At 43.1% G+C, this 24,008-nt stretch overlaps 1 protein-coding gene across 5 annotated transcripts in view; it reads right to left on the bottom strand.

Moving 5' to 3' along the window:
* The window catches only part of CACNA1B (calcium voltage-gated channel subunit alpha1 B), a 320,424-nt gene that overhangs the window by 70,207 nt on the left and 226,209 nt on the right, over positions 1 to 24,008 (bottom strand). For all 5 annotated transcript variants that reach the window (XM_064523641.1, XM_064523637.1, XM_064523638.1 and 2 more), the window contains 6 exons: positions 20,445 to 21,266; positions 18,938 to 19,155; positions 16,427 to 16,547; positions 12,790 to 12,919; positions 10,943 to 11,002; positions 8,902 to 9,008 (listed from right to left, as the gene is read on the bottom strand). In XM_064523641.1, the coding sequence (XP_064379711.1) occupies positions 8,902 to 9,008; positions 10,943 to 11,002; positions 12,790 to 12,919; positions 16,427 to 16,547; positions 18,938 to 19,155; positions 20,445 to 21,266 (1,458 nt within the window). The remainder of the gene's footprint in view (positions 1 to 8,901; positions 9,009 to 10,942; positions 11,003 to 12,789; positions 12,920 to 16,426; positions 16,548 to 18,937; positions 19,156 to 20,444; positions 21,267 to 24,008) is intronic.

The following is a 24,008-nucleotide window of genomic DNA, read 5'->3' as shown; positions in this document are numbered from 1 at the left end:
TAAAGAGCAATCAGGAGGCAACTTTTGATCAAAACCAGCTAGGCCAGATTGCAATCTGAAATCTAGAAAAACACATTCCCATCTCATCCCCAGCATTTTTCTCTAGTTACCCATCACTGCAGGTGCTCTGAAATATCAGTGAGATAGAAGGAATTTTTGGAGGGCTCTAGGTTGTATCCCAACCACCTATACATATAATAAAACTTACTTTTCTACATGATTTAATAGACGTGAAGGACAGGGGGAATGGGATGGAGATTTGAGTGTCCTCTCCCTATCTGGTCTTTCAGGGCAGTGTTAGGGCCAGTTTAATCAGCTGTAGTTGGAACCTGACTCTGCTCGCACCGCTGCAAATCCAAAGTGGTTCTCACAGAGTTACAGTGGCATAAAACACACGTGAAAAGGTTGCAGGCAGAGCATTCAAGTGCTGATGGACTGTCAAGGTCCAGCACTATCATTTGGGGACAATATAGCAGCTATAGGTTGATAAAGCCATCACAGCAAGGGGCAATGTCACAGTCTGTAAGGCCGTGCGACCACTCTGCAGCTGGGTCATCATCCAGAGAGAGACTCAGTGCTAATGGAGTTGTACCCATCTACATGAAGATGGGAGTGAGACCCTTGAAACTCCTTCTGCACAGTAATCCCTACTCAAATAGAAAAGCAGCAAACCAACCAGAACATACAGTTTACAAATCAATTTCGCAATGCAGGGAAAAACACAGAGGCAGATTTATTTTATTTATTTATTTTTTTTAAAGTGCATTGGTCAGGAGACTTAATGTGCTAATAACTACTCCTTGGTGAATTAGGTCTCCAAGAGAGTCACCTCCAGCTTCTCAAAGAGAAAAAACCTTGTGACTAATAGGGCACTATGCACCTGGCAAAAGGTTTCGCAGCAGCAGTGCCAACCTGTGGCTGCAGCTTTACATCCCCGATGGCTGGCTATCCCTTTTTACTTGGACCAGTCATTTATGCTTCAAAGGGAAGAGTGCAGGTCTCTAGCAATAAGAGGAACATGTTAGGCCTTTGCATGTGTCCCAGGAAAGAGCAACCCCCACAGGGTGCTCTGACTGTTTGGCTCAGAGAAAGCCAGGAAAATTCTCTTTGGTAGCACTAGAAAAAAGATGGGAGAGTCTCTCCTTTGGTTTTTCAGAGGGAAGGAACACATTTTATCCCTGTGCTTGAGGCCCATTAGCTCCATATCCGACTATGTCAATGATAACGGCTGCTTCTCTCACGACAAATGGTTACAGGCAGCATGAAGTTCCCCACATGCCAACAAAGAAGCCAAAGAAGATCTGTGTGGATAAAATTCATGGTCTGAAAATATTTTGGGCCTCAGCCTGCTCACGTTCTGCTCACGGCTGAGATAAAATCACACCAGTCCAATAGGAGGATGAGGGGTCTGATCTGTCTTTCTTATGGGAGAAAGTACAGGAGGTTAACATTTAACAAGCAAGAGGAAAAGGCTCAACCTCTAACTCAGGCTGCAGCTACGGACGATTAACCTTGGTGCCTATGGAAGAGCAATGTGCTGATGCCTGGAGGAGGCACGAACCCAGTGGGAGACAACAGCAGGAGCCAACCGCAGCCCGGCGCTGCCTGGCAGGGCCAGCTCTGGTGAGCTGCCAGGAGCTCAGGGGTTTAACCAATTAGCAAGAAAAGCAGCAGGCAGCAGCCCCTTACTCAGCTCTGTGGAGAAGGGCGGCCTTCAGAGAAGGGCGGCTGGTCCACTTGGCAGGTGCCAGCATCATGTGCTGCTTCTGAGGAGGGCAGGCGGGAGCAGGGAGAGGGAGGTTGAAGCCTGTCTGGCCTCGCACATCTATTACAATTCAGCAACAGTGTCAATGGATGACCTTTGCTGCTGCTTCATGATATGCTAAATCAGCCCGAATGCTCTCAGGATTGATTTAATGCTGCAGAGGAGCTGTTATATATTTAAAAGAAATAATTTTCAATTTGCATTAAAGACCTTCTAATCTGTTTCAGAAGGAGACACAGCAAACATAGCTTCTACTGGTTCTCGCTTCAGGTTTTAGTACAACTGAAGATCCAGGCCATGTTTGCCTTTGCACACCTGCTCTCACATCACCAACTCCTAGCAAGCAAAGATCATGCAACAGTCCCTGTCACCGTCTCCCTGCCACCTCGAGCAGGGTCAGCCAGACTGGCTGCACCAAGCTGCACCTATTCCTCAGACAACTCTGCTCCTTACAGATACCATAGCTGCAAACCACACAGCGTGCTAGGCAATTTGTTGAGTTTGTGGAGGAGTAAAGCAGCAGGAAAGAAGAAAAATGAAAAATAGGTTGCCACAGTGCTACTCAGTCTGCCAGCCAGCCCATCCATGGGGCTGATGGTCGACCAGCATGGGGGCCACCTCCCAGGCTGCCCCCTCAAAGGCCAAGCAAATTGATCAGCTTGCTCCATGTTGTCCAGACATTTGGGGTTTTACTGGGTGAGGAAGGTAGGGCAGAAAGCACTGTAGAGGTAGAGGCTAAGGACACAGCGGAAAGAAAAGAATGAAGGTGGGAGGATTAAGGGATGTATGGTTGGGGCAGAAGGAAGAAAAAATAAAAAAGTACTATGTAGGAGGTAGAGACACCTTAGCCCAGAAATATATTCAATTCTCAATCATTTGGGGTCAAATTTCTGGTTTCCAGACAGGCAATCTCATGGCCCAGTTTAGCAGCACAGTCACTTTCAGGTAGCAACTGAACTAAGAAACTGTGACAGTCCTAATCTGGTTTCAGGCAGAACCACAGGATATTTCTGCACTGTGCCTTCTGGTACTCCGCATTCCGGGAGATCTAAAAACCTATTTAGCACGCTGCCATGTCTTTGTGCTAAATAACAATTGAACTAATAAGGCCTCTGGGAAGCGAAGCTCCAGAAATGGGAACAGACACTTCTCGGTTCTGAAGGAACTTGCTCGCGTCTTACAGGGCTAGCTCCAAGCCTGAAGCAATGACCTCAATGGGCTTTGTATTTCCAGGAAAGTCAGACAGACCTACTCGGGCCAGTGAATAGACGGGGCAGAGCAAATCTTTCCCGGGTGTATGAAAGAAGGTGCTGTTCTTCTCTCGCACAGAAGAGGATGCGGATGACTGCATGGGGAGTTTCAAACCAAAGGGAAGACAGCTCCGGTCCTTTAAAGTTCCTTCTGCCTGAAAGGATACTAAGAAGGGTTGATACGTTGTTTTTTTTCTTGCAAGCACCTAAGCAAATAAAGAGCGTGAGCTGATTAAAAGTTAATGGGCTTTATGATCTAAGTCATACACAGAATTTTAAAACTCATACATATTTCTTCTCACAGTTAGATTCTTGCTATAGAAGAAAACCTTTCCAAAGGATTGGTACTATGAACCAGAGCAATGCAAACTGCATTTTGATTTGCAACTAGTTCAGTGTGTCAAATCAAAAAAAACCAAACAATTTTATAGGTTTTAAGAGGCCTACCCCCTTCCCTTTCCTCTTACACCACTCTAGTATAAAGCTAAACGCCCCAAATAAGAAGTCCAGATAGGATTAGGATTCAGTCAAAAGGTGTACATACGCACACATTTGATCAGAATAGTCTCAACTGCACATTTCTCACCACAAAAATAAATTGGTATGGAAGGAAGTTCTTAGCTGAACTGCAGAACAACTACAAAATTCAGAAGAGCTGTAGAGAGCAAGCAGGATAAAGACAGATGGCAAACAGAAGCCTTACGACTGAAAAAAACACAAGAAAAATAGAAAAATTGCATTAGGTCAATTCTGCTTGCATTAGGCCAGTTCTGTTTTTCCTAGGGCAGTTTGCTGCTCGTTTATTCAAAACAAAACAAAAAAAATTTAAAAGAGCTTTGTTTGGCCTTTTTCCCTTTAATAAATAAATGATCCTTTAAAAAATTAATAGTTTTTTAAAACGGAAGCTTCTTGTTTCTGTTTCTCCTGCCAGCAGCTCTGATTTCACATACATGGGCCTCAGAGTCAGATCATCAAATATTCAGAGCAGGGTGGAGCCAGAGTCTTCCGCGATCGCCTGAAATCCCCAAGGCAGAAAGCGGATTCCTCCATCTCAGCGTAAATGAGGTCACTCGGCTCTGCCCGAGTGCAGCACTACCCTCTTCTAGTGGCTAAACGAGATGGAAGAAAGAAAGGGCTACCAATTTCTTGGACCACAGAGACCTTTCTTCCAGGCCCTCTCATTGCACTGCGGTTATCTTTGGCGGTAAAGCCTGCTGGAGCTCCTGCCCTCGCGCGGGATGCCGCAGCTCGGCCGGGCGACCCTCCTCACTCCCTGCAGAAGAACCTGCTCTGCACCAGCGACAGAACTGCCACCACCCAGCAGAAGGTGAAAGGCAACTTTTGCTACCTCCTTCATTAGTAGATCCCTCCGCCAAGCTCCCAAACAGTTCTCGACACCCTGCTTCCACGTTAAAGACTTCTCTCCATTTTCAGAGGTGTACGGCCAGAATCCGGGCTGCCTGCATTGCACCAACCACTGAAAGTCAGGCCTGAAACTGCCAGTGCTGCAGTTTACATATATAACCCTCTAAATGAGAACAAAATTCCTACTTTAAACCTAAACTGAGTTTTTCGTGAATTGCAACTTGCACATTAAGGATGCGCTCACTAAGTTGCTCCCCCAAACCTTTTTGATACATACGTATCTGTTTGTCATGGTTTCTGACCTGCGCTCAAGTACAGCAATTGTCACCTGGATTTCTAGTCTGCTTCTCTCCCCTGGCTAAAGAAAGTTGGGATGAATGACAACTGTTAAGGGAAAATACATTTCACTGGATAATGAGTAATAAAGGGACAAAGAAGTCAATGCAATGGGTGTAACATGGTTCATTTCCACAGTGGCAAGTGTGTGTACACGCATTTGACAGGCATAACAGTGCAGCGAGAGACAGGAATAACGTATTACCCCATGAAACTCCTAGAGAGATTCCAGCAAGAAGAAGACAAAGAAAGAGCAAAGTCAATGACAAACAGAAACATAAGGCTATACAGTGTACCCCATGCACATACAGTTATGTGCTGGCAAATAATCCCATCCCCTGTCCCACACCCACCAACTCAACGTTCAAAAAATAAAACAGCAAGAAAACAACTATACAGCATATACCCACGCATGCCCCGATGTTGCATTAGCCCTTTGACTGATGAGTAGACAGTACAAATATACTTTCACCCTACTGACCCATTGGGAAGTAAATAACTTCTGTTGCTTGACAAGTGCTATTAAAATCATTGATTTTTCAAATAGTAGTATGAAATTCCATGCATCTCTCCTGTTGTGCAAAAATGTAGAAATACGATCTCTCTACTCCTATCCACCAATTATTTCTATCATACAAGTAGATTTTGTGCTTGCAACTGGTAAATTTTGATGACAAATTTACTAGCTTGCCTTAAGCTTCTCTGTTTCCAATTCCCTAAAGACTAGAACAAGTCTATATGTTTGTGGCATGTTTATCTATCTCTAGAAAAATAAAAGTATTTCACTTTGAAACACACTGCCATATGGAAGACATAATTTTATTATTGTCGTAAGTATTACTAATCTTTCTAGCATGTCATTGGGGACCTTGCTTTAAAAAATGGTTTTTCAATTACAGTCAAGCAGAAAATACCTTCTGAAGAGTTACAGGCAGAAGGTAGACTGACATCTGGTTTGCAAGGCTGAGATGAATTTTATGCACTTTGCAACAACAACTTACACCATCACCTGCCTAAACAAATATAGATTGTTGCAATGTTCCTGATGCCAGGATTTCAGGGAGGTCGGTTTTTACTAGGTTTTTACTGATGTGTCTATTCAGCAAGAAATTAATTCAGATCACCTTTACTGGACACCAAGGAGGTCGAGAACATTCAGGTAGTGAATTAAATCACACTGGTTGAAGGGTAATCATGGATTCTTGCCAACAGAAACTGGTAACAGCCACACTAAATACATTTTTACAGTAACACGGATGATGAGTGACAGGACTTTAGTATTTGCTAGCAAAAATCCCACCAGCAAAACACAAAGATTACCCAGCTCTTTCACCAAAAGCTCGTTTTCAGGATAATCAAAACTCAACAGGCTCAGTGTCCACCCAGTCTGACGAAGCAGTACAGTTGGGCTAAAGGATGTGACTATCTAAATTTCATCTGAGCAGTCTCAGGCTTTAAGTATTCAGAACTGGACTTGCAGGCACTGAGAGCAAGTCATCATGCACAAATGACTGGATTTCTTGCTTTCATTTTAAACTAGAGAAACTACAGGTATTCTCTGAATTGCGTGTCAACACTCACATTGCCAGATGAAATATGGATACGTAGCAGAGGTTACAGTCATAATAAATATCTCAGAAAAAATTCAAATTTTTCCAAGCCTCAGAAATAAGTTTGACTTGCTTTTAATCTGTGAGATAGTAAATAGGCAGGTTTTACTCATTCATTTTCCATAAATCCCTGCTCAGTACTTACTCAAAGAGCATGTAAAATAGAAACAGCTTGGGGCACGCTATTACAAAGCACAGTCAGGGGACGTACAAGTAATTCATATAGAGGCTGATGAGGTGCTGTTAGAAATTCATGACCCAATGTGAGCAATGGAAATCCTGAGCACAAGATGACTCAGAAGGATTAAAAATCATTCCTTTTAATCAATAACTTGTCCAAAAGAAATCCTTGTTCAAAGAGAAGACATTTTAAAGGCCTACTCTGGTGTTTGCTCTCACAGCACACAGAGCAGCTCTGAACAGCTGACTAAATACCCCTTCGCCCAGTCTGCCTTGATAGTCTGAATTCCTAACAGAAAAGGGTTTGGGAAATTCAGAGTGAACCACAGACTTTAGGCAATATTGCTTTGAAAAGTCACACTTGTGACTAACATTATTTTACTTTTATATCTCTCCTCAATTCTAAGGAGTTCAGGTCTTTGGTTTTTCTTTTCTTTTCTTTCTTTCTTTTTTTTTTTAAAGAAGCTTTAGCTTAACTCAATCTTACCCCAATTCAGATCTGAGAGATGTTATGGTAATATATTTCATACACAGGGACATTGAGCCACAGACATATCTAGTCAAGCTTAAAAAACAGCTCTGTTCTCTGATACGCAATTTTAGGTAAGCAAGACACATTCACCAGAACCACTCAGTTCTTCCCTCTCAAAATGGCCTTGCCTACAACACAGCATCCAGCTCTTCTGAAAAACAAATTTCTAACATACAGTGGCAAAGTCTCCAAAAGACACGGCACAGGCTCCTTTTGAAAAATTTATATTGGAGGTGACTTGCTTCAAGATCAAAACAATTCTTCAGGGCAGGTTTGGGTACAGAAAGTCTGGACCCCGATACCTCTATTCAAATAATGGTCACTATCACCACTGAAGGACAGCAAATGATGAAGCTTGATCATCTAATCATTCACAGGAAGGCTGTGGTCACAGCTGATTCAAAGTATAGGATTAAAGAATTCACTTATATGATTTCAGGTCCATTTCCTCTGTTCCATCTTTAATGCATCCTTATCAGAAAAAGGAGCAAAAGAAAAGTGCCACTTGTCCATTGGTTTGAAAATCATACCAGCAATGCCAGTCCCACATCCTTTTGTTCAGAGACTCTATGGCAGGAGTCAAATCAGCTTAGATGCTTTTTATCCAGCATTTGCTACAAAGAAGAATAAAAGATCTAAAATACAGACCTCACAGCCATAATGGGGAAGGAATTTTGACACCTCAGAAGATGACAAACTTCTGAGAAATATTCCAGGCCAACTTTATCAGAAAGATCTGGTAACTCTTTAGGCTGCCAGGGACACAAAAGCATCTAGCATCAGCAGAGCGATGCACAGTCACATAAGAGGAGCAATAGCTATGGCTGTCTGCCTAAAAATCACTGTCAGTCTAAAATATACAAAACATACTTTCACTCTTCCTTGCCAGGTGAATGCATTTTTTCATTAGCAATTAAAATGCTGTTAATTTCTTCACCTTCATTAATCATCATGTCAACAAACAGGTGAGTGAATTTGGGGGCATGGAATGCTAAATGTTCACTGTAATTATTCAAGGCTAATTTATCAGAAGATTAAACTGGCTGCATCCTGTAATCTGTCTCCAGGTCAATTCCTAGAATTTCCCAGGAAGATGCAAAATGTTAGCAATACAATTATGCACTTGCCCAAAACTACAAGGGGAAAATTTCTTTCCAGAATCCAACCTGAGCTCTCCAAGTTCTGAAGAGCCTGCATGACTCTTCCTACAGTCTGTTTCAAGAAAGACATTCAAACTGAAAACTAATCTTCATTTTTTAAGACAATTCATCAGTGTCTGCTGCTCAAAATCCTCTATGGCATTAAAGGAGCACATGGAACATTATTTAATGTCTTAGAGAGCAGTGACTTGAGGAAAGGAACAATTAGCATTAGAAGTGGCATTCTCACAAATACCCTGAATGAGAGAAGAGTAGAAGAGAAAAATGCAAAAGGCATATATATCAGAAACATCCATGACTAAAAATAATGTTTTGCAAAGATTTCACTGAGATGTTAGCTGATCTCATTAGCTGTTTTTTCACAACGAGAAAAACTTTTAAAACAATTTCCTGAAGGACTACCAGAAACCGCTATAAAAAGTCCTTGGAAAGAAGTCGGCCAGGTGGTCACAAAAATCTTGGCTCACGTTTGAAAGAACAGAGAACGGACTCACCATAAAGTTCAGAGAATTTTCAAGAGATGTACAACACTTAAATTTAGGGCTTTTCTTCCCCCAGCTCTGAGGTGATAAAAAGTGCAAACTGAACATTTCATTAAGAAATGAACCACAAACTCTACGCTTCAGCTAGCTCTATGCCAGGGTCCTGCCTACCTCTGCAGCATATTTCCTAGAAATTTGGATTTTAAGGGGAATGTACTTACGAGAAGGCAAATGCCACCAAGGCCCCACTGACCACAATGAAGTCCAGGATATTCCACAGGTCACGGAAATAGGAGCCAGGGTGGAGCAGCAACCCCAAGTCAATCATCTTCAGAGGAAACACATCAAAACAAGAAGTTTTAAGAAAACAAGTACTGACTCAACACTGCTGAGGTACAGCAGAGAAATGTCCTTGATCAAATGATTTTTCACAAACTCTTCTTCGGGATTTCACAAACAGCATTGATTTTGTTCATGATAGGACTTGGCAGGGGAAAGGGAGGTTTGTTTTTGTTGCTTAAGGTGGGGGTTAGTTCTTCTGAAGTAGATAATATTGGCACGAGTCAGCCTTGGTGTGGGCAGAAGCTAGGGGAGGCCCTACGCAAACCTTTGCAAATGCTCTCCATGGTTTCAATCAATGCCTAGAAACATCTCTTCACATTTCAAACCCTGGCTTACTATCAGAGGAGAACTATTCTAACGACACTACAGCAAACCAGATGGTATGCTGGGAATGGGGCATCTTTTCGCTCTTTTAGAATTCAGTCTTCTCGTAAATATATATCTGTCAGTAATATTTACTGGCTCGTTTAACACACATGCACTGATTGTGGTGTTCTTCAGAAATCTGCCATCAGCCCAAAGCAAAGTTTTCATTATAATAACTTCCAGCACAGCAACATCTAGTCATACTTAATCAAACTATCTATCTCTTATGGGCACAAAGAGTTTGGTCAAAACCAAAGCTGAAGTGAATAAACTGTAACCAAAACCATGACAGACAAAAACATTAACTGCTATATAGGAATCTTTGCACAGACACACATTAATTTATGGGAACAACTGTTTGTGTGAAACACCTGGATAGCTTACTTTTATTCTACCCCCATCCAACAAGATTAATAGGAATTAACAATCAGAGGAGAATATTACAGAATAAAAGGGCAAAAAGAGGATGAGAAGAACCACAACCAAATGCAACAGTCAGAAAGAAAAACCCACACTCTGAACACTCACTGACAGATGCTGCACAGAGTAGCAGCCTTGCTGACTTCTGTATGAGACTCTGTCTCTTTCCTCACGATGCTGCTAAGGATCTTCTAAAGCTGAGTCTCAAAACGCCTGTTAGTGATTTTATCTGCTTTGCTAGGAGCTCTACAATTACCCATATAAACTTTTTTCAGATCGCTTCAACCTTCCTACATCAAACAAATGAGGAAAAAATCTGTTTTTTTATTGGGTCTCTTTAGCATCTTGCTCTGAAAGCAAAAACTAACTCCATCATCGCACCAAGACTAAAGTCTGACTTTATTAGAACTGTGCTTTCTGGAAAGTTACTGCCCCACGGTTTCAGCACTGTCTATTGCCCTGCCCAGGGAGGTACCAGCTAACACAGCGAAATCCTCAGCTTTTTGAAACACGATAAACCAAGAAACAGTTATTAATATTCCTGATCAGCATCAGAAGAGAAGGGGAGGAGCAGAGCTGCCCAGTAAGGTCTATCAGCTGGGTCTCAGTCCTGCCGTGAGGCCAACGGCTGTTGGCACAGAGCTGGCCCGATGGCACAGGGTGCATCCACAGCGAGCTTGTACCTGCCTGCAGACTGGTTCAAAGACCTGGCTAACCCCACAGATACCTCAATCAGCACCACAAGGCCTCTGAATTAGTACCCCAGGGAGATGAGCAGGGTGGAGGGATGCATGTCAAAGCTCTTTTTCCAAAGATATTGCTCCTGTGCCCTGAGGCATGCACAGACATCTCTGCATCATTTCTTAATCTCTTACACAGCCATAGCTACTAAAAACTCCCTTATTTTCCCCCATGAAACTGGAGATGCTAAAAAGCAGGAGAGATGCTACAGAAAAGCATCTGGTATGTGTTGGCTACTTTTGAGTGCTGTTCCTGAGTTAAAGCATCATTAACTGCTCTCTAGGCACACCAAGAATCTATGTGACGCTTCACAATCTTTCTCCAGATTCCCAGAAATAGATGAGTGTAAATCTGCATGGGCTTGTGAACATTCCTATTTGGAGAAATTCTTACCTTGATCACCATCTCGAAGGTAAAGACACCCGTAAATATATAATCCAAGTATTTCAGAGCCTAAATTGGAAAGAAGAATTTGTATTAGAGGAGACTACACAGAAATAACCTGCACAAAAGCAAAGTGTGAAAACTCTGTTCTAGGAGTGGTCTATTTACTACAGTGTCAGTGGATAAATTTCCTCAGATGGGAGGCTGTCAGATAGTTTAGGCACAAACCTGAATCATCTCATTCAAAAACAGCAATATTTTTTCCAATCCCAGCCAGAATGCAGTGTGTGTGTGTGCGTGGGTTGCTTCAGCATGCCTGTGTATATGGCAGGTATAATAAGGTAAAATGGCTAAATTTCAAATAAAAACGTTTGAATATCCTTTCCTAGAGAGCTTATTTGCCAGCATTTGCATAGAAGTCCTGTGTTTGTCTTCTACAATAGTTGATGACAGTATTATTAAAGACCTCAGGAGAGCAAGACAGTGATAAAATCCTTTTGGTAAAACTCATTACACAGCTATTAAGGATCAGGAAGAGATATTGCTTGTAGGTACTTCAGCTCATTCCTGATATAGGGATTCCTGGATCCTCCTCTGAAAAGGCTAATGTTGGCCAGATTCAGGAGGAGGAGGCCAGACCAAGCACTTCCTGCTCTGACCTGGTCTGCCAACTTGTACTCTTAAGCAATTCAGTTCCTCAGCCTGTTTAAACAGCACACACCTTGGTAAACGCAATACCAGTCAATTTAAATATCTATAGTCCTCCTAAGTCTTAACGTGACCCCATGAATGGGATGCATTTATGCACAGTTAGTCAGTATAAATCCATACAGGTAATCGTGACTCAGCCTAAGACAACATAGGGTTAAAAGCACTGCACTCCTAAAAAAATAAATAAATAAATTTTGAAAAAAGTTTCTGTAAAGGTGAATAGGCAGCATAAAATGACTATGCGTGATGCAGATATCTACATTAAAGTGTCCAAAATTAGACATCTGCACCTCATTGTTTCTAGTCTTCAGTTCTGTTCATTCTCAATCACGCATGTGTGACGGCTCTGTGCTGATGCCCTCACATGAATGCATTTGAAAACCGATGCCCAGCTATCCAGTCGGGGACCACTGCTGGGCTGCGCGCGCTCATGTAGAAGGTGGTACACTCCTACTTCTGTGCATAACAGCACTCATCTGTGAAGTCTCCAAGTATGGCTTGACACCTATGGATCAGTACATTTTCTCCTAATCCTGGGAGACCGATATTATGCCCCACCAAGATAAAGACTCATTTTCATATCAGGTTTTACTTCCTCTAATTCTGCTCTAACAAGAGCAGGGAATCTTAGAGACAATGTCAGCCCTGCGTTGTGACTGGGGAAGCACTTCTTACTGTAGAATAGTGCGATTCCTCTGGCTATTGTAGCTATGAAGCTTTTCAGGCTTATTTCGCATAGCTAGCATTGGCCAACCAATCAACGATTTCCAGATTCTCAGGCTTGGACAAGATTAAAACAGCGGCATGGGCCAAGAACTCTGAACATTTTGTAGCGTAATGATATAATTAGAATATGTTATAAAAGAGCAGCTCCTGTTTTAGCAGGGGAAGACAAGAACAATGTCCCTAGCCCTCAAAGAAAAAGGTTCAGATTAACTTGCAATGTCTTTACTCCAGGCTAAGAGCATGCTCATGAACAGCTGCTCTTTCTAGTGACTGGTTACAAGTTTTGGGCCCTGGGTCAACCCCTCGCTAGTGCACTATGGAATCCTTTGGGGATGGGATGGGACAGAACAGACATGCCATGCGCATAACTGCTGGGAGAAGCAGAACGACTTTATTCTGGCTATGTCATCAGTACTCACATCGTTCCTTGGTGACTCAGCTTGGACAGGGTCTTCTGCAGCCAGGGCAATGCTGCTGAGGGCTATAACTATGAGGATGACCATCTCGAAATAGCGCAAGTTGACGATGTAGTGGAACAGGCGCCGAATTCTGAAAACAACAAAAGCACATAGAGCTATTGTGGGTGCCATGAGTCAAGCTCTTTGCTGCGGTACAAAAGACTGGCAGAAGGATAACGTTCATCATGAACATCCTTTAGGATTCCTATTACAATAAGTGTAAGAAAGTAGAAATTGGGGTTAATGGCTTTAAACTCAGGTTTGCAACAGACCTGTGGTGGGGTTCAGGGTAAGACATTTAATATATCTCCACTGCACTGACTTTACCCTTCTGCAAAGCGATGACATCTGTCTAAAGAGCGCTGAGAGCTTTCGAGCATTGAAACTCAATTCTACAAATCATATTTATATGCCTCTCAATCCTTTTTCACTTTGAACTCACAGGCAAAAGTCCTGTGAGATTCAAAACTAGTTTTGAAATCCTTTTAAAATCAAATAATCCCTTTGAAATTGAGAAGTATGCTGTGTACTTTGGGACTCTTAGGTGAAACTGGCTCCGTAACTATACGTATTATTTCTAGTAATCTCTCTCCTGCCAGGCACCTCTGCATGCACTTTATTCTAAGCTGCTCTTTATAAGCCACACAAATACTTTACAATAATGTGTGTGATTACTTTAATCTAATCATTTTGCTCACAAATTGTGCGCAAGAAAAGTGACAAATGTTCAATTTCTAAGCAGTGCAAAACCATTCACAAATTTCAGCAAATAACTCTTTATCAGAGCACAGTTCACAAATATTTAACTGCAAACACAGAGAATTCTACATTTGCACTCTATTTGTCAGTCGAATAAAGCCCTTCTGTCTGAGGATCAAGTTATGTGTGTAAGTGACCAACAACTCTGTTAGCTGAGGAAGTAATTCAGTTACTACACAGCATTTTCTCCAAGCAAATATCCAACAGTTAGATTAAAATTCTTTTTTCACATCTGCTTACATACTTCTTTTCTCCAGGTTACCAATGGATGCAGAATGAGAGTTACAAATACCAGAGAAACAGGTTTGATATGAAATGACAGAAAGAACAGTGCTTTGTGACTCCCTTAACTCCAGTTGTCTATCTGACAGGAGAGGATAATCATCATCTTGCTCTACGAATCCATAAAAGTGAAAGGCAACATTTTCAACAGCATTTGTAACCATAATTCACACACAAAACTCTATTCATCAGAGAAATAACAAGTCCCTATTTTTAGATCTTCATCATTCATAACAAGCAATGAGATGCAGGAACATTTGTAAACTGCCAGTGTTGCTTGAGAAACCATTTTAAATGCATGTGTGTGTTTTAAAAGGGTGGCACTTTAGAAGTAACACATTTCGATTATGCTTTTCAGAACTCTTATCCACTAGCAGTACCCTGGTCATGCATCTCCTGTGGGATTTGGAAGGGAGTAATTTAGGTATGGTGAAAAATCACATCCCAGGAAAACAGAAAGAGCTTTCCTGAGAAGTAGCACCTGCAGTAAGAGCTGAGGGGATCCCACTGGAACCGAGTCTCAACGTGGTTGGTACTCAGAGTTTGGTCTTTGCCTTATTTCCCTTTGGCCCTGTGTAATAACAACTCTTCAGCAAACTTTTTTATTTTATTTTAATGGTCTTTTGGCAGAGTTTTTTTTGCAGAGGAGGGGGGCAGGAGAAAAAGGCAAGGAGGAGATAGGAACAACATACCAAATCCTGGACTATGAGGCTCACAAGGTCGTAACTCTGAGACAAAGTGAGAGAAGAAAAGAGACATGTACCTACAAAATGAAGAAGCCTTGCTGCATCTCTAGCTGCCCAGTCTGTTCCTTGGCTCTCATCCTTCTGAGCTTGGGGCCATTTAGCTTTCTGCCTCTGCAATGCTGTCTTTAGCAGCCATTTTGCAGTTAATGTTCATTTTTGGTGGTCACGCCAAAACAAGAAGACTTGAGTCACCAAATATTAGGAAGAAACTAATGTTTCCTTATCCAGCCAGCCAGGGTCCAAGCTCCATTATTCAAATGCTTCCTATTTGCGCCAGCAAGTTCATCTTTATTTTCTGCTGCACTGTGAGTGCACCCCATCAGCTAATGCTCTCTTCTCCTATTCACTGTGTTTTACACAAATTGAAATAATATGTTGCCTTATTTAAAATTGCACAATGTGATTACAGCACTCTGAAAAGGAAAAACTTTGTGGGCTTCTGGCTCAGTTATCCTAAACTATTACGAGGTCTAATTGGCAGGTGGCTGGAGAAAACAAAGAGGAAACACAAATGTCTCTCTTGTGGGCTTGAGACAAAGGGGCACATGTTGAGTCTTCAGTTCATTTCCTTTTGGAGATTAGATCAGTGGTAATTTGGGGTCATTTTCCCTCTATTACTGCTGGCATTGAAAAATAGCCTCCAACTTTTCCCACTGATAAATTCCATCTGTGCACACACTCATAGCTATATCATCCTGGAGCACGTAGGGTTGTAGCCTGAATTACGCAGTTGGCACTGGCTTTTAAGGAAGTGATTCAGCCTGCCTACTATCCAGGGGTGCCAGACCACAGCTTCTACCACAGATGCAGTTCTGATGTCGAAGATGAATACTCTGAGTAGGCAGCATGAATGGGGCCCTATTTTGTTCCACTGACTGAACAGACAGCTGGGATTTCACAGCCCTGCATAGTAGATGGTCTAGAATCACTCATTGTTCTTTTGAATCAGGTTGCTGGAGGACGGGTCCAAGTCCATCTTAGGCAGCTGAGCACGCAGAGTCCAACCACAGAAGACAACAGCTAAGAACTGTAACAAGTCTAATGGAACAAGAGAAAAACAATCACATCTGCTACTAGCAGATCTCTGGGTTGGCGGAAGTTTCCAACAATCTCTGTTGCCCTAAGTTATTACTTAAAATGACTCACAGGCCTTTATGCCAGAATTATTACAACTCCTGCTGCACTTGTCTAGTCCTGCAGCACTTCGAAGTGACACGTTCAGTATTTACAGGCTTTGAGTACAAAGCTCCCCATGAGGCAGAGATGCCTGAAGCAGAAGAAATGTTATAATCCCAACAGATCCCACAAGCTGTACTCTCCACCTTAGCAAATGAAAAATATTCACATTTTCCCAGAAGTTCAAAGTTTTCAGTGATGTGAGGGTACTAGTGTGAAAAAAGCACAATCCAGCTGGGGAACCTGAAAGAATTTGCTGACATCAAAAATACCCATCAGCTGGCTTTTCCTAGTAATAGCTTTCCACAGTGATATCTTTCCCATACTCTGAATCACATTGGGAATGTTTCCATTATTGATCTATAATTGAACAAACAATTACCTATCCAACCACCAGCAGGGCAATTAGAAAGAGTCTGCCTAAGTCGGTCTCCTTTCCCTATACTGGCAATTTATTCCCATAGGAAAGGCCAGCTGAATGGCAGCATCTGGTCTGCAACCTACACACGCATTTATTCAATTTTCCAGTGTGTTTGACTGACAGAGATGAAGATCAAGCTAATGTTATTTCTCCAAATACTCATGCTTGAAGTACATGTAACCCATAAGCAGCATTAGAGAGTCAGAGGACTTACGGATTTGTAGGACTTAAGATAAACATGGAACTGTAAGGCAAGATTGGTTTAGGCCCATTTTTCGTCAGGTCGTCTACATCTTTCTTCTCCTCTGTTTTGCTTTCAAATTCAACGTTGTTCACTGTAATGTGAATTTAAGGAAAGAGAAATGAGAGAGTTAAAAATGTATCCGCACCCTTCACACAGCAGGCTGCCTGCAACAGCTGGATATGGAAACAATGCAGCTGGGATAGACAAGTGCAGCCTTTGAATATGTTGATTAAATGTGATGAACAATCATTTGATTATTATCACAGCTATTTACAATCATATGATATACACTACAATTATATTGCTCTTTAACCACTGCACTGATGAGCACTATATCTGAAATGGCCAGGAAATGAAGATGCCCAGTGCAGATAAACACAGAAACCTTACACTTATTTACTCAAGAGCTGCAAAACTGGAGATTGAAATCCCATGCCAAGTATCGTAAATAATTACGGAGAGAAAATCAGCTGGTGATCAATGAAAAAAAAAAAAAAGACAGTAACCCTAACCAACCTCACAGTTCTGAGTCCTCCCCTGTAAAACAGTAGTGGGATTGGCTTTGGAACAGGTAGGAGAGCAAACCTGTAGATGAGTTTTGATAATTTGGGGGCTAAGACTGGCTAAACTTCACAGCATTAGGAAGAGAGGGTTAGAAAAGACTTCTTGGACCATTCAGCCCTGTGCCTGCATACTGCACCTCAGTTTTGGCACAGCTCACCTTGCATAAATGTGTCAAGCTCCATCTCACATTAGGTTAACTTTCACGATCCCCTTTAAATGGCTGTTCTGAACCTCAGTACCAAAAGGTTAGAAATACATTCTCTAGTTTCCACTATAATTTTACTTTCAGCGGGTTTATAGGATAATTTACTTAAGATAATGCTTAATATATGAATGGGAAGACATTTTATGCTGCAAATTCTTTTCTTGGACAGATATATAAACTTGTCTATTAATTCATAGCACCTGGAATCCAAAAACCCCACTCACTTATAATGTGTTACAGGCAGTATTATTACTTCTCTATTTTGCAACAAAATGATATTTCATGGTGTGTGACATGTTCAATAAATTCTTTACTGTATCTCAAGCTAGACATACACGAAACAGCCAGGAAAGAGAGATTCTGATAAATTGTGACTTATATGAACTCAGTATTGCAATATAGTAAAATTACCAAAAAAGAGAAAGAAAAAAAGACAGACAAATCTCATGTGGCTGACAGAATAGACCACTAGCTCTTGACTGTGCCTCCTAGAAAGTAGAGTCCTGACAGCTCGTGACCTAATGAGTCTCCTAATGAGGAGACCTCTTGGACTCTGTGCTCCACCTCTTCTCAGCACTCCCAGCTCTTGAGGTTTCTCTATGGTGATGTCTGCACTGCCGGAGATCAGCCCCAAGCTGACTCAGGTGCTGGATGCTCTCTAAGAGCAGTAGAGCGAGGCTCTGGGGTGTCAGAACCTCCTGCTGCAGCAGCTACCCTGATCCCTGTCCTAAAATAGCTTGTTTAGTGCTGGCTTGGGTATCCTCGGACTCCAGCTTGCTGTGCCTAGGCCCCACTTAGCATAGTCTACTTGCTCGAAGGAAGTGCTGTACTGTACAGAGGGCACAAAATTTGAAGTCAGAACAGGCTTGTACCCAGGTGGATGCTGAGCATGGGCAGAATGATCTTGGGACTGTCTGCAGAACAATCTAAATCTACCCTGATAGACACAAGGCAGGGTATATAGCCCTCAAAAAGAACAAGCTAGGGTGGATCTTCTGAAACTGAGATGCATTAGAGGGTTGTAAGAAGCTCTAAGATTATACCATAATTACAATCCCAAAGTGCCCAGGTCACACGATGGACATTGTGATAGCCACGAAAGACCTGCCACTCCATGATGGGGTCAGCTAATAAGCAGAGAAGCCTGACTTCAGTCTACTGGCTCTAATGCAATGCCACCACTGCCAGCTCCTTGCTGCAGGGTCCGTGGCCACCCAGGCTTTTGGGGCACCAGAGGAGCCATAGTGCAGCTCTGCTCGACTGGGGCAAACAGCATTGCAGCAAACAAACACAATAATGCAGGGGAAAAGATTGGGTCCTGTGCTCACAGCAAGCGTCTTGACTGGTCTGCTGGGGAAGGTTTGTTGCTTATTTTGTTGCACAGCTCTTGATTACTCTGCTTTGTTGTCTCTCTTGCTCTTTTACACTGTCTGGGCTCCCACAGCTGATATATGGATAAGCTCTGGGTGTGCCATCTCCAGGGAATCTCTTACACAGTGTTTGAGACACATCAGGTGACCCGCACATTTTGGATTTCTGCAGGCTGCATAAACTTTAGAACCTATATTAACACCAGGTCCCCATGTCCATCTCCTGAAAGGATGCTGGTGACCAGCAGAGCTCATTGCTCACTGTGGTGGGCAGCTCTTTAGAAAGATAGCTCTCTTTTCTGGCAGCTTCACAGTGAATAGCAGGGGAACAAAGGCACTCACTTGGTATGACAGTGGTTTCCCCTGGAGGGGCGGTGATAGTGACAGGGATGTTCACAGTGGTGGTTTTGTCCAGAGGTGGCTGAATCATCCGAGTCACATTCTTCTGGTTGTCAGCATCTTCAGGCTGCTCCGGCACTTTTTGCAGATAGGTGCTGGGAAGGGTGTGCACAGGGACAACACTCACACTTCCACTAGCCTCTATCTCACACTGATTCTCCCTGAGACACAAAAGCAGAGTTACTAAATATGGCCTCAGCAGGTTTAAGAAAACACATGCACCCTGACGCTGCAAGATGCTCTAACTAGGTTTCACAGGCTGTTTTCTACATGCAGGTCCTTTGCAGAAAACCCACAAGCTGCAGGAAACCTTACTGGTCATATTGCGTGTGACCTTTTGGCTCTGAGACCTTCTGAACCAGCATCCAAGTGCAACAGTAAGAGGAGCTGTGCTCCTGGAAGTAACTTCTCTTTATTTAATGAGACTCAAAACTGAGGTGCATAAGTAAGGACCATGTGGCACTTTTATACAACGGTGATATTAGCTTTCCAGCATCAGCTAGTTTCTGAATGAAGGCAGACATTATTCTTTTCAATGTTCTCCTGCAGGTTTATTTAAATTTACTGATACGCATTTCCTGTCCTAAACCACTCTGCAATGTTAATGTAAGCTGCTGAATAACTACTGCTTCCCACTCTAGCAGTGGTTATGTTTCAGTGAAGAGAAAAGTGGACTTGTGCATATGATCAGTCTAAGCAATATGCAAAGTGTTATGGAATCCATCTGAAAGGAAGATAATATAGACAGGAAAATTATCTCAATGCTCCTCATAGTTTCCATGGTGGCATGTGCTCAATGCTAAGGAATCCCAAAGAAATTTCTTTATAACATTAACAAAGCTGAAAACATAACATAACATAACAAAGCTGAAAAGGCAGTCTTTCCTTATTAATGATTCTAAATGCTTCATGGGTACTATTTTCCTCACTTGACTTACATGAGATTTAAACAGAACAGGATACATCATTGTTTTCTATGGAAGAAGCAACTTCCTTTGCAGCCGTGTGCTATGACAACTGGAAATACAGCCTGTAGACTCATAGTGTAAAAAATAAGTCCGAAAGGGCTGTAAGCAAGGCTGGATGCCATTTAAAAATATGTAACTCAAACACAAATGACCTTCAGAGGCTGTGAAATACTCTATTGTGCATTATATAGGAGACTGGGCAGACAGTCCTACCAGGCCTGTTGGCTTTTGCATCAAAAAATCTATTTTCTTTTTTAAATTTGAGCTATTCTATGGGCTGGCATAGACCAAAGTCATCTTTAGGTGCCCAGTCATTACTGATTTAAACAAAATGGAACAACAGGTTATACTGTAGAGCAAGGTTGGGGCAAGTTTAAAAGGAACTGCAGGGAACACCATAGAGAGGTGAATAAATTGCTTTCTGAAAGGTATTTGGGGTCTGCTGCCACAGTGGCATGTCTAGTTGCGCTGTGTTCACTTACTTGGCCTGGTGATTGCGATGCTCTTTCTCTCCAGCCTCCCCCTCCTTCTCCCCATTTTCCTTCTCCACTGACTCATATGTCGACAACGCTCTGCTCCTGAACCTGTGGCGTCTGTGAGGCTCTTCGCTGTTCTCTCCCTTTGAGCTGGGATCTCCTTCCCGGTTCCCAGACCTCGATCCTCCCCGGTGTCGGGAACGCCGCTCGCTCCTAGCCCCGTTGATTGTCCCGTTGCCTTCCTTGCCTTGCCGTTCGGCAGAATGACGATGAGTTCGATGCCTGCGGTGCTCCTTCTCCACACCTTCTTCCACTGACCCCCGGCGATGGTGTCTCTTTCCCCCTTCCTGACTCCTGTTGCGATCACTTTTCCCTTCCTTACTGCCCCCTTCCACCTCCTTGCTGCGGCTCCTGTGCTGCCGGTGCCGCTCCTCCTTGTTGTTGGTGCCAGACTCCCCATTCTCATCCTTGGCCACATCACCCTTCTCTTGCTCTCCCAATTTGTCTTTCTCCCGATGCCGGTGGTGTTTTCGGGGAGCCTCTGCACCATCCGTAGAGCTGACCTTGGTCTGCTCCACTTCCTGCACGTCCACTGGACTCAGCTTGCTGATGTTGTTCCTCCCTTCACTCCTTGGCTCGACCACCAGAGGCCGATCCAAATGAGTCTTCATGTCTGGCCGGATGTGAAGGGTGGTAGCATAACGCACCCGCTCCTCCGGATCCAGCTCATTGTATAGTGCCTCACAGCTGGCTCGGAAATTGTGCATCCGAATCTGGCTGGTCCTCTGCTCCCAAACAGACTTGGATTTGGAGGAGTTCTGCTGTTTGCTATGGAGGGGAGGAAGGTGAAAAGTCAGTATCCAACTTTGCACATATTCTCTAAGAAGTATTAAAAAAAAAGAAGAAAAAGAAAATTTTTGCCCGAGAGGGAATTAGAGGGTTGAACGAAAGAAAATATAGAAATGGAAAGAGAATGGCTGGCGGAAAACATGAGCAGGGAAAGCCAGCAGAATCATCAGTGTTAGTTTGTCCCACGCGCAAAGAGGTACTACAGAATAGGCCCTCTGGAATGGAGTTATCTTGATTTCTGAAACATGGCCATCCCGCTTGGAAGCCTCATGTACAGGCTGAAGGGTTGAAGTCACTGCTTACAAAAATCATATAGCACAGCCAAAGCTTTTAAAGAGCCTGCAAGGCTTCCCTACAATCAACAGCACATTTCTCCACACCTGGAAATGTCTGGATAAGTAAATTAGCAGGGAGCAAGAGGAGTTAGACTGGAGGGAGGAGCAAGCGGAAATGAAATCTGAATGCCACCAGCCCCTTCCCCCTCACAACCAAAAAGAAGTGTCACTTTTCAAGCTGGACTGCCCCATAGGCTAATGGAAGATGAGAAGCATTATCTCTAAACCCAAGATGTCTTTCTAAGGCGAGGATGGACCATCCAGCCCAAGCATCACAAGAATCTGGCAAAAGTACAAGCAATAAAGGAAGACTGTTCCAGCTACTGTGAAAAGGCCCCAGGGAGTGGGAGAGCTGCACATAGATCCAGAGACCCTGCAGAGACCCGTTCTTCTCTACTATCATCTCTTCTGACGAGAATACCTCCATTGGCATTGCCTTAACACTTTGATTTTTCAGCACAGCATTTGGTTTCCAACCACCACATGTCAATGGGTAATGTACCTAGTCAATACAGGAAGGGAAATCTTTTTCCTTTGCTCCTAAATATTGCAAGTCAAAATCTGCTTTTGCATAAAATCAAAGTAAACTCATTGGCTTTTAGGGTGGAGTTCTAGATTTAGACTAGTTCAGGTTAGCACCTCTTTTCATTAATGAAACTTCCTCTAACAGAGAGAGGAAAAGCATTTTCCTTCCACTGACTTGCTCAGATCTCTTCATTTGCTACACTTTAGTCTGACCTCTGCAGCACAAGGAACACTGCACAGGGCTCGCAGATCTCCAGCCCTTAAGGCACACCCCAAAAGGTTGTGGAAATAGGAAAGCAGATGCATTTTCCTTACATACTGTCTGGACTCCCCTGGTAATAGAAGAAACCAGCTTCTGAATGTGTATGGGCTGATTCAGACTGTCAGGGTCTGTCGCCATGCTCAGACCCTCTGGGAGGCAGCATTCAGATGGAGTCATGTAACACAGTGGGAGCTGTCGGAAAGGGTTTGCATCTCCGAGCTCTGCTGCTGTGTGTTTTTTTTTTTTTTTTTTTTAAGCTTTACTGAGGGTGCTGTTGACTGGTTCTGCTAAACATACTTAAATGTTCACTGCAGGTGGGATGAGGGCACTCAGACAGATGTGAAGAAATCTGAATTTACCTAGAAATCAGAGTGAGCACAGGCTAATCATCAAGATTGACAATCTAAGTCTTCTGTTCCCATGAGGCACATCCTGGACCAGTTTTTCCACCAGCTGAGTGCACCATTTACACTATAGCATAACAATGGGTGACAAAAATCACAGTTCTAAACATAAGTGATATCAAAAGATATTGGGACATATCTTAGAGCCCCACTCGCCAAAAAAAAAAACCAAAACACATCATACAGAAAGCAGGCTCCTCTTGAGGGGATACCATCCCCTAAGCTGTTCCCAGTGGCCCCGGAACAAGAGATAAACATCCTCCTCATAGCAGGCAGGGTTTTTTTGGTGTCAACATTGTGAAAGATGCAAATGTTATAACTAGACTAACTCGATTTTAAAAGGAATTAATGGGTAACATGCAAAGTCTCCTCTGACTCCCCACACCTGCAAGCCCTGGACAAGGGTTTCCTATCAAAAGCCTCGTGCTCTCCCTTACAGTTCATCCACAGTCTGCAGAAAGAGTGCAGCAAAAGGAAGCTCCTGGGGAGGAGCACAGAGAGTATCACTAGAGGTCCCGCGAGTCCTCCAGGATGGACAGGGTGACATGCTCCTCCATGCTCCAGATCTCGTGCTACCCAGACTGGGCAGTGCTGGGAGAAGGAACCTTATCCTCAGCACACCAGCTTGGGGGAAGCAAGGCAGTTTCGGTCTGCATATTTACTCAGTGCAGTCCATCAAATGCATTTGTTCTTAGGGAACATTTCTCACTTCATATTAAAGTCCTCGGGGCAAGGATTTTTTTTTTTCTTTTTGTGCTTTGTACAGACAGAGCAAGCTGTCAACGCTAAAGTGATAACTAGTAATAAGGTATTAAGTCAGAGCTGGGAAACTGTCCTGACACTGACTGAAGCCTTCAATTTTTCTACAAACCGAGAGCACAGAGAGAAGTGCACCTGCCTGCCCCAACTGCACCATCCTGTGCTCCAGGCTGCACCGGAGAGCAACCATGCAGAGGTGGGACACAAAGCCCTGGACCTCCCTGCAGAGACTCTGGAGAAAACACACAATAAAAAGCAGTCAACTTGCACAGAAACAGCTTCTCCATCAGTGCCCATACTGAGACCAAAGCCAAACTCCTAAAACAGACTGGATGTGGTGACAAGGAAGGTTAAGGATGTAGGGCTGGTACTCATCACATAGCAGAAAGGGTGTGGAGACACTCAAAAGCTACTAGCCCTATCTGGACTGGAAGTG

This window comes from Dromaius novaehollandiae, chromosome 20, assembly GCF_036370855.1.
Source record: "Dromaius novaehollandiae isolate bDroNov1 chromosome 20, bDroNov1.hap1, whole genome shotgun sequence".
NCBI lineage: Eukaryota > Metazoa > Chordata > Aves > Casuariiformes > Dromaiidae > Dromaius > Dromaius novaehollandiae.
The sequence above is the reverse complement of the archived record's forward strand: the minus strand, read 5'-3'. Positions and strand labels throughout refer to the sequence as shown.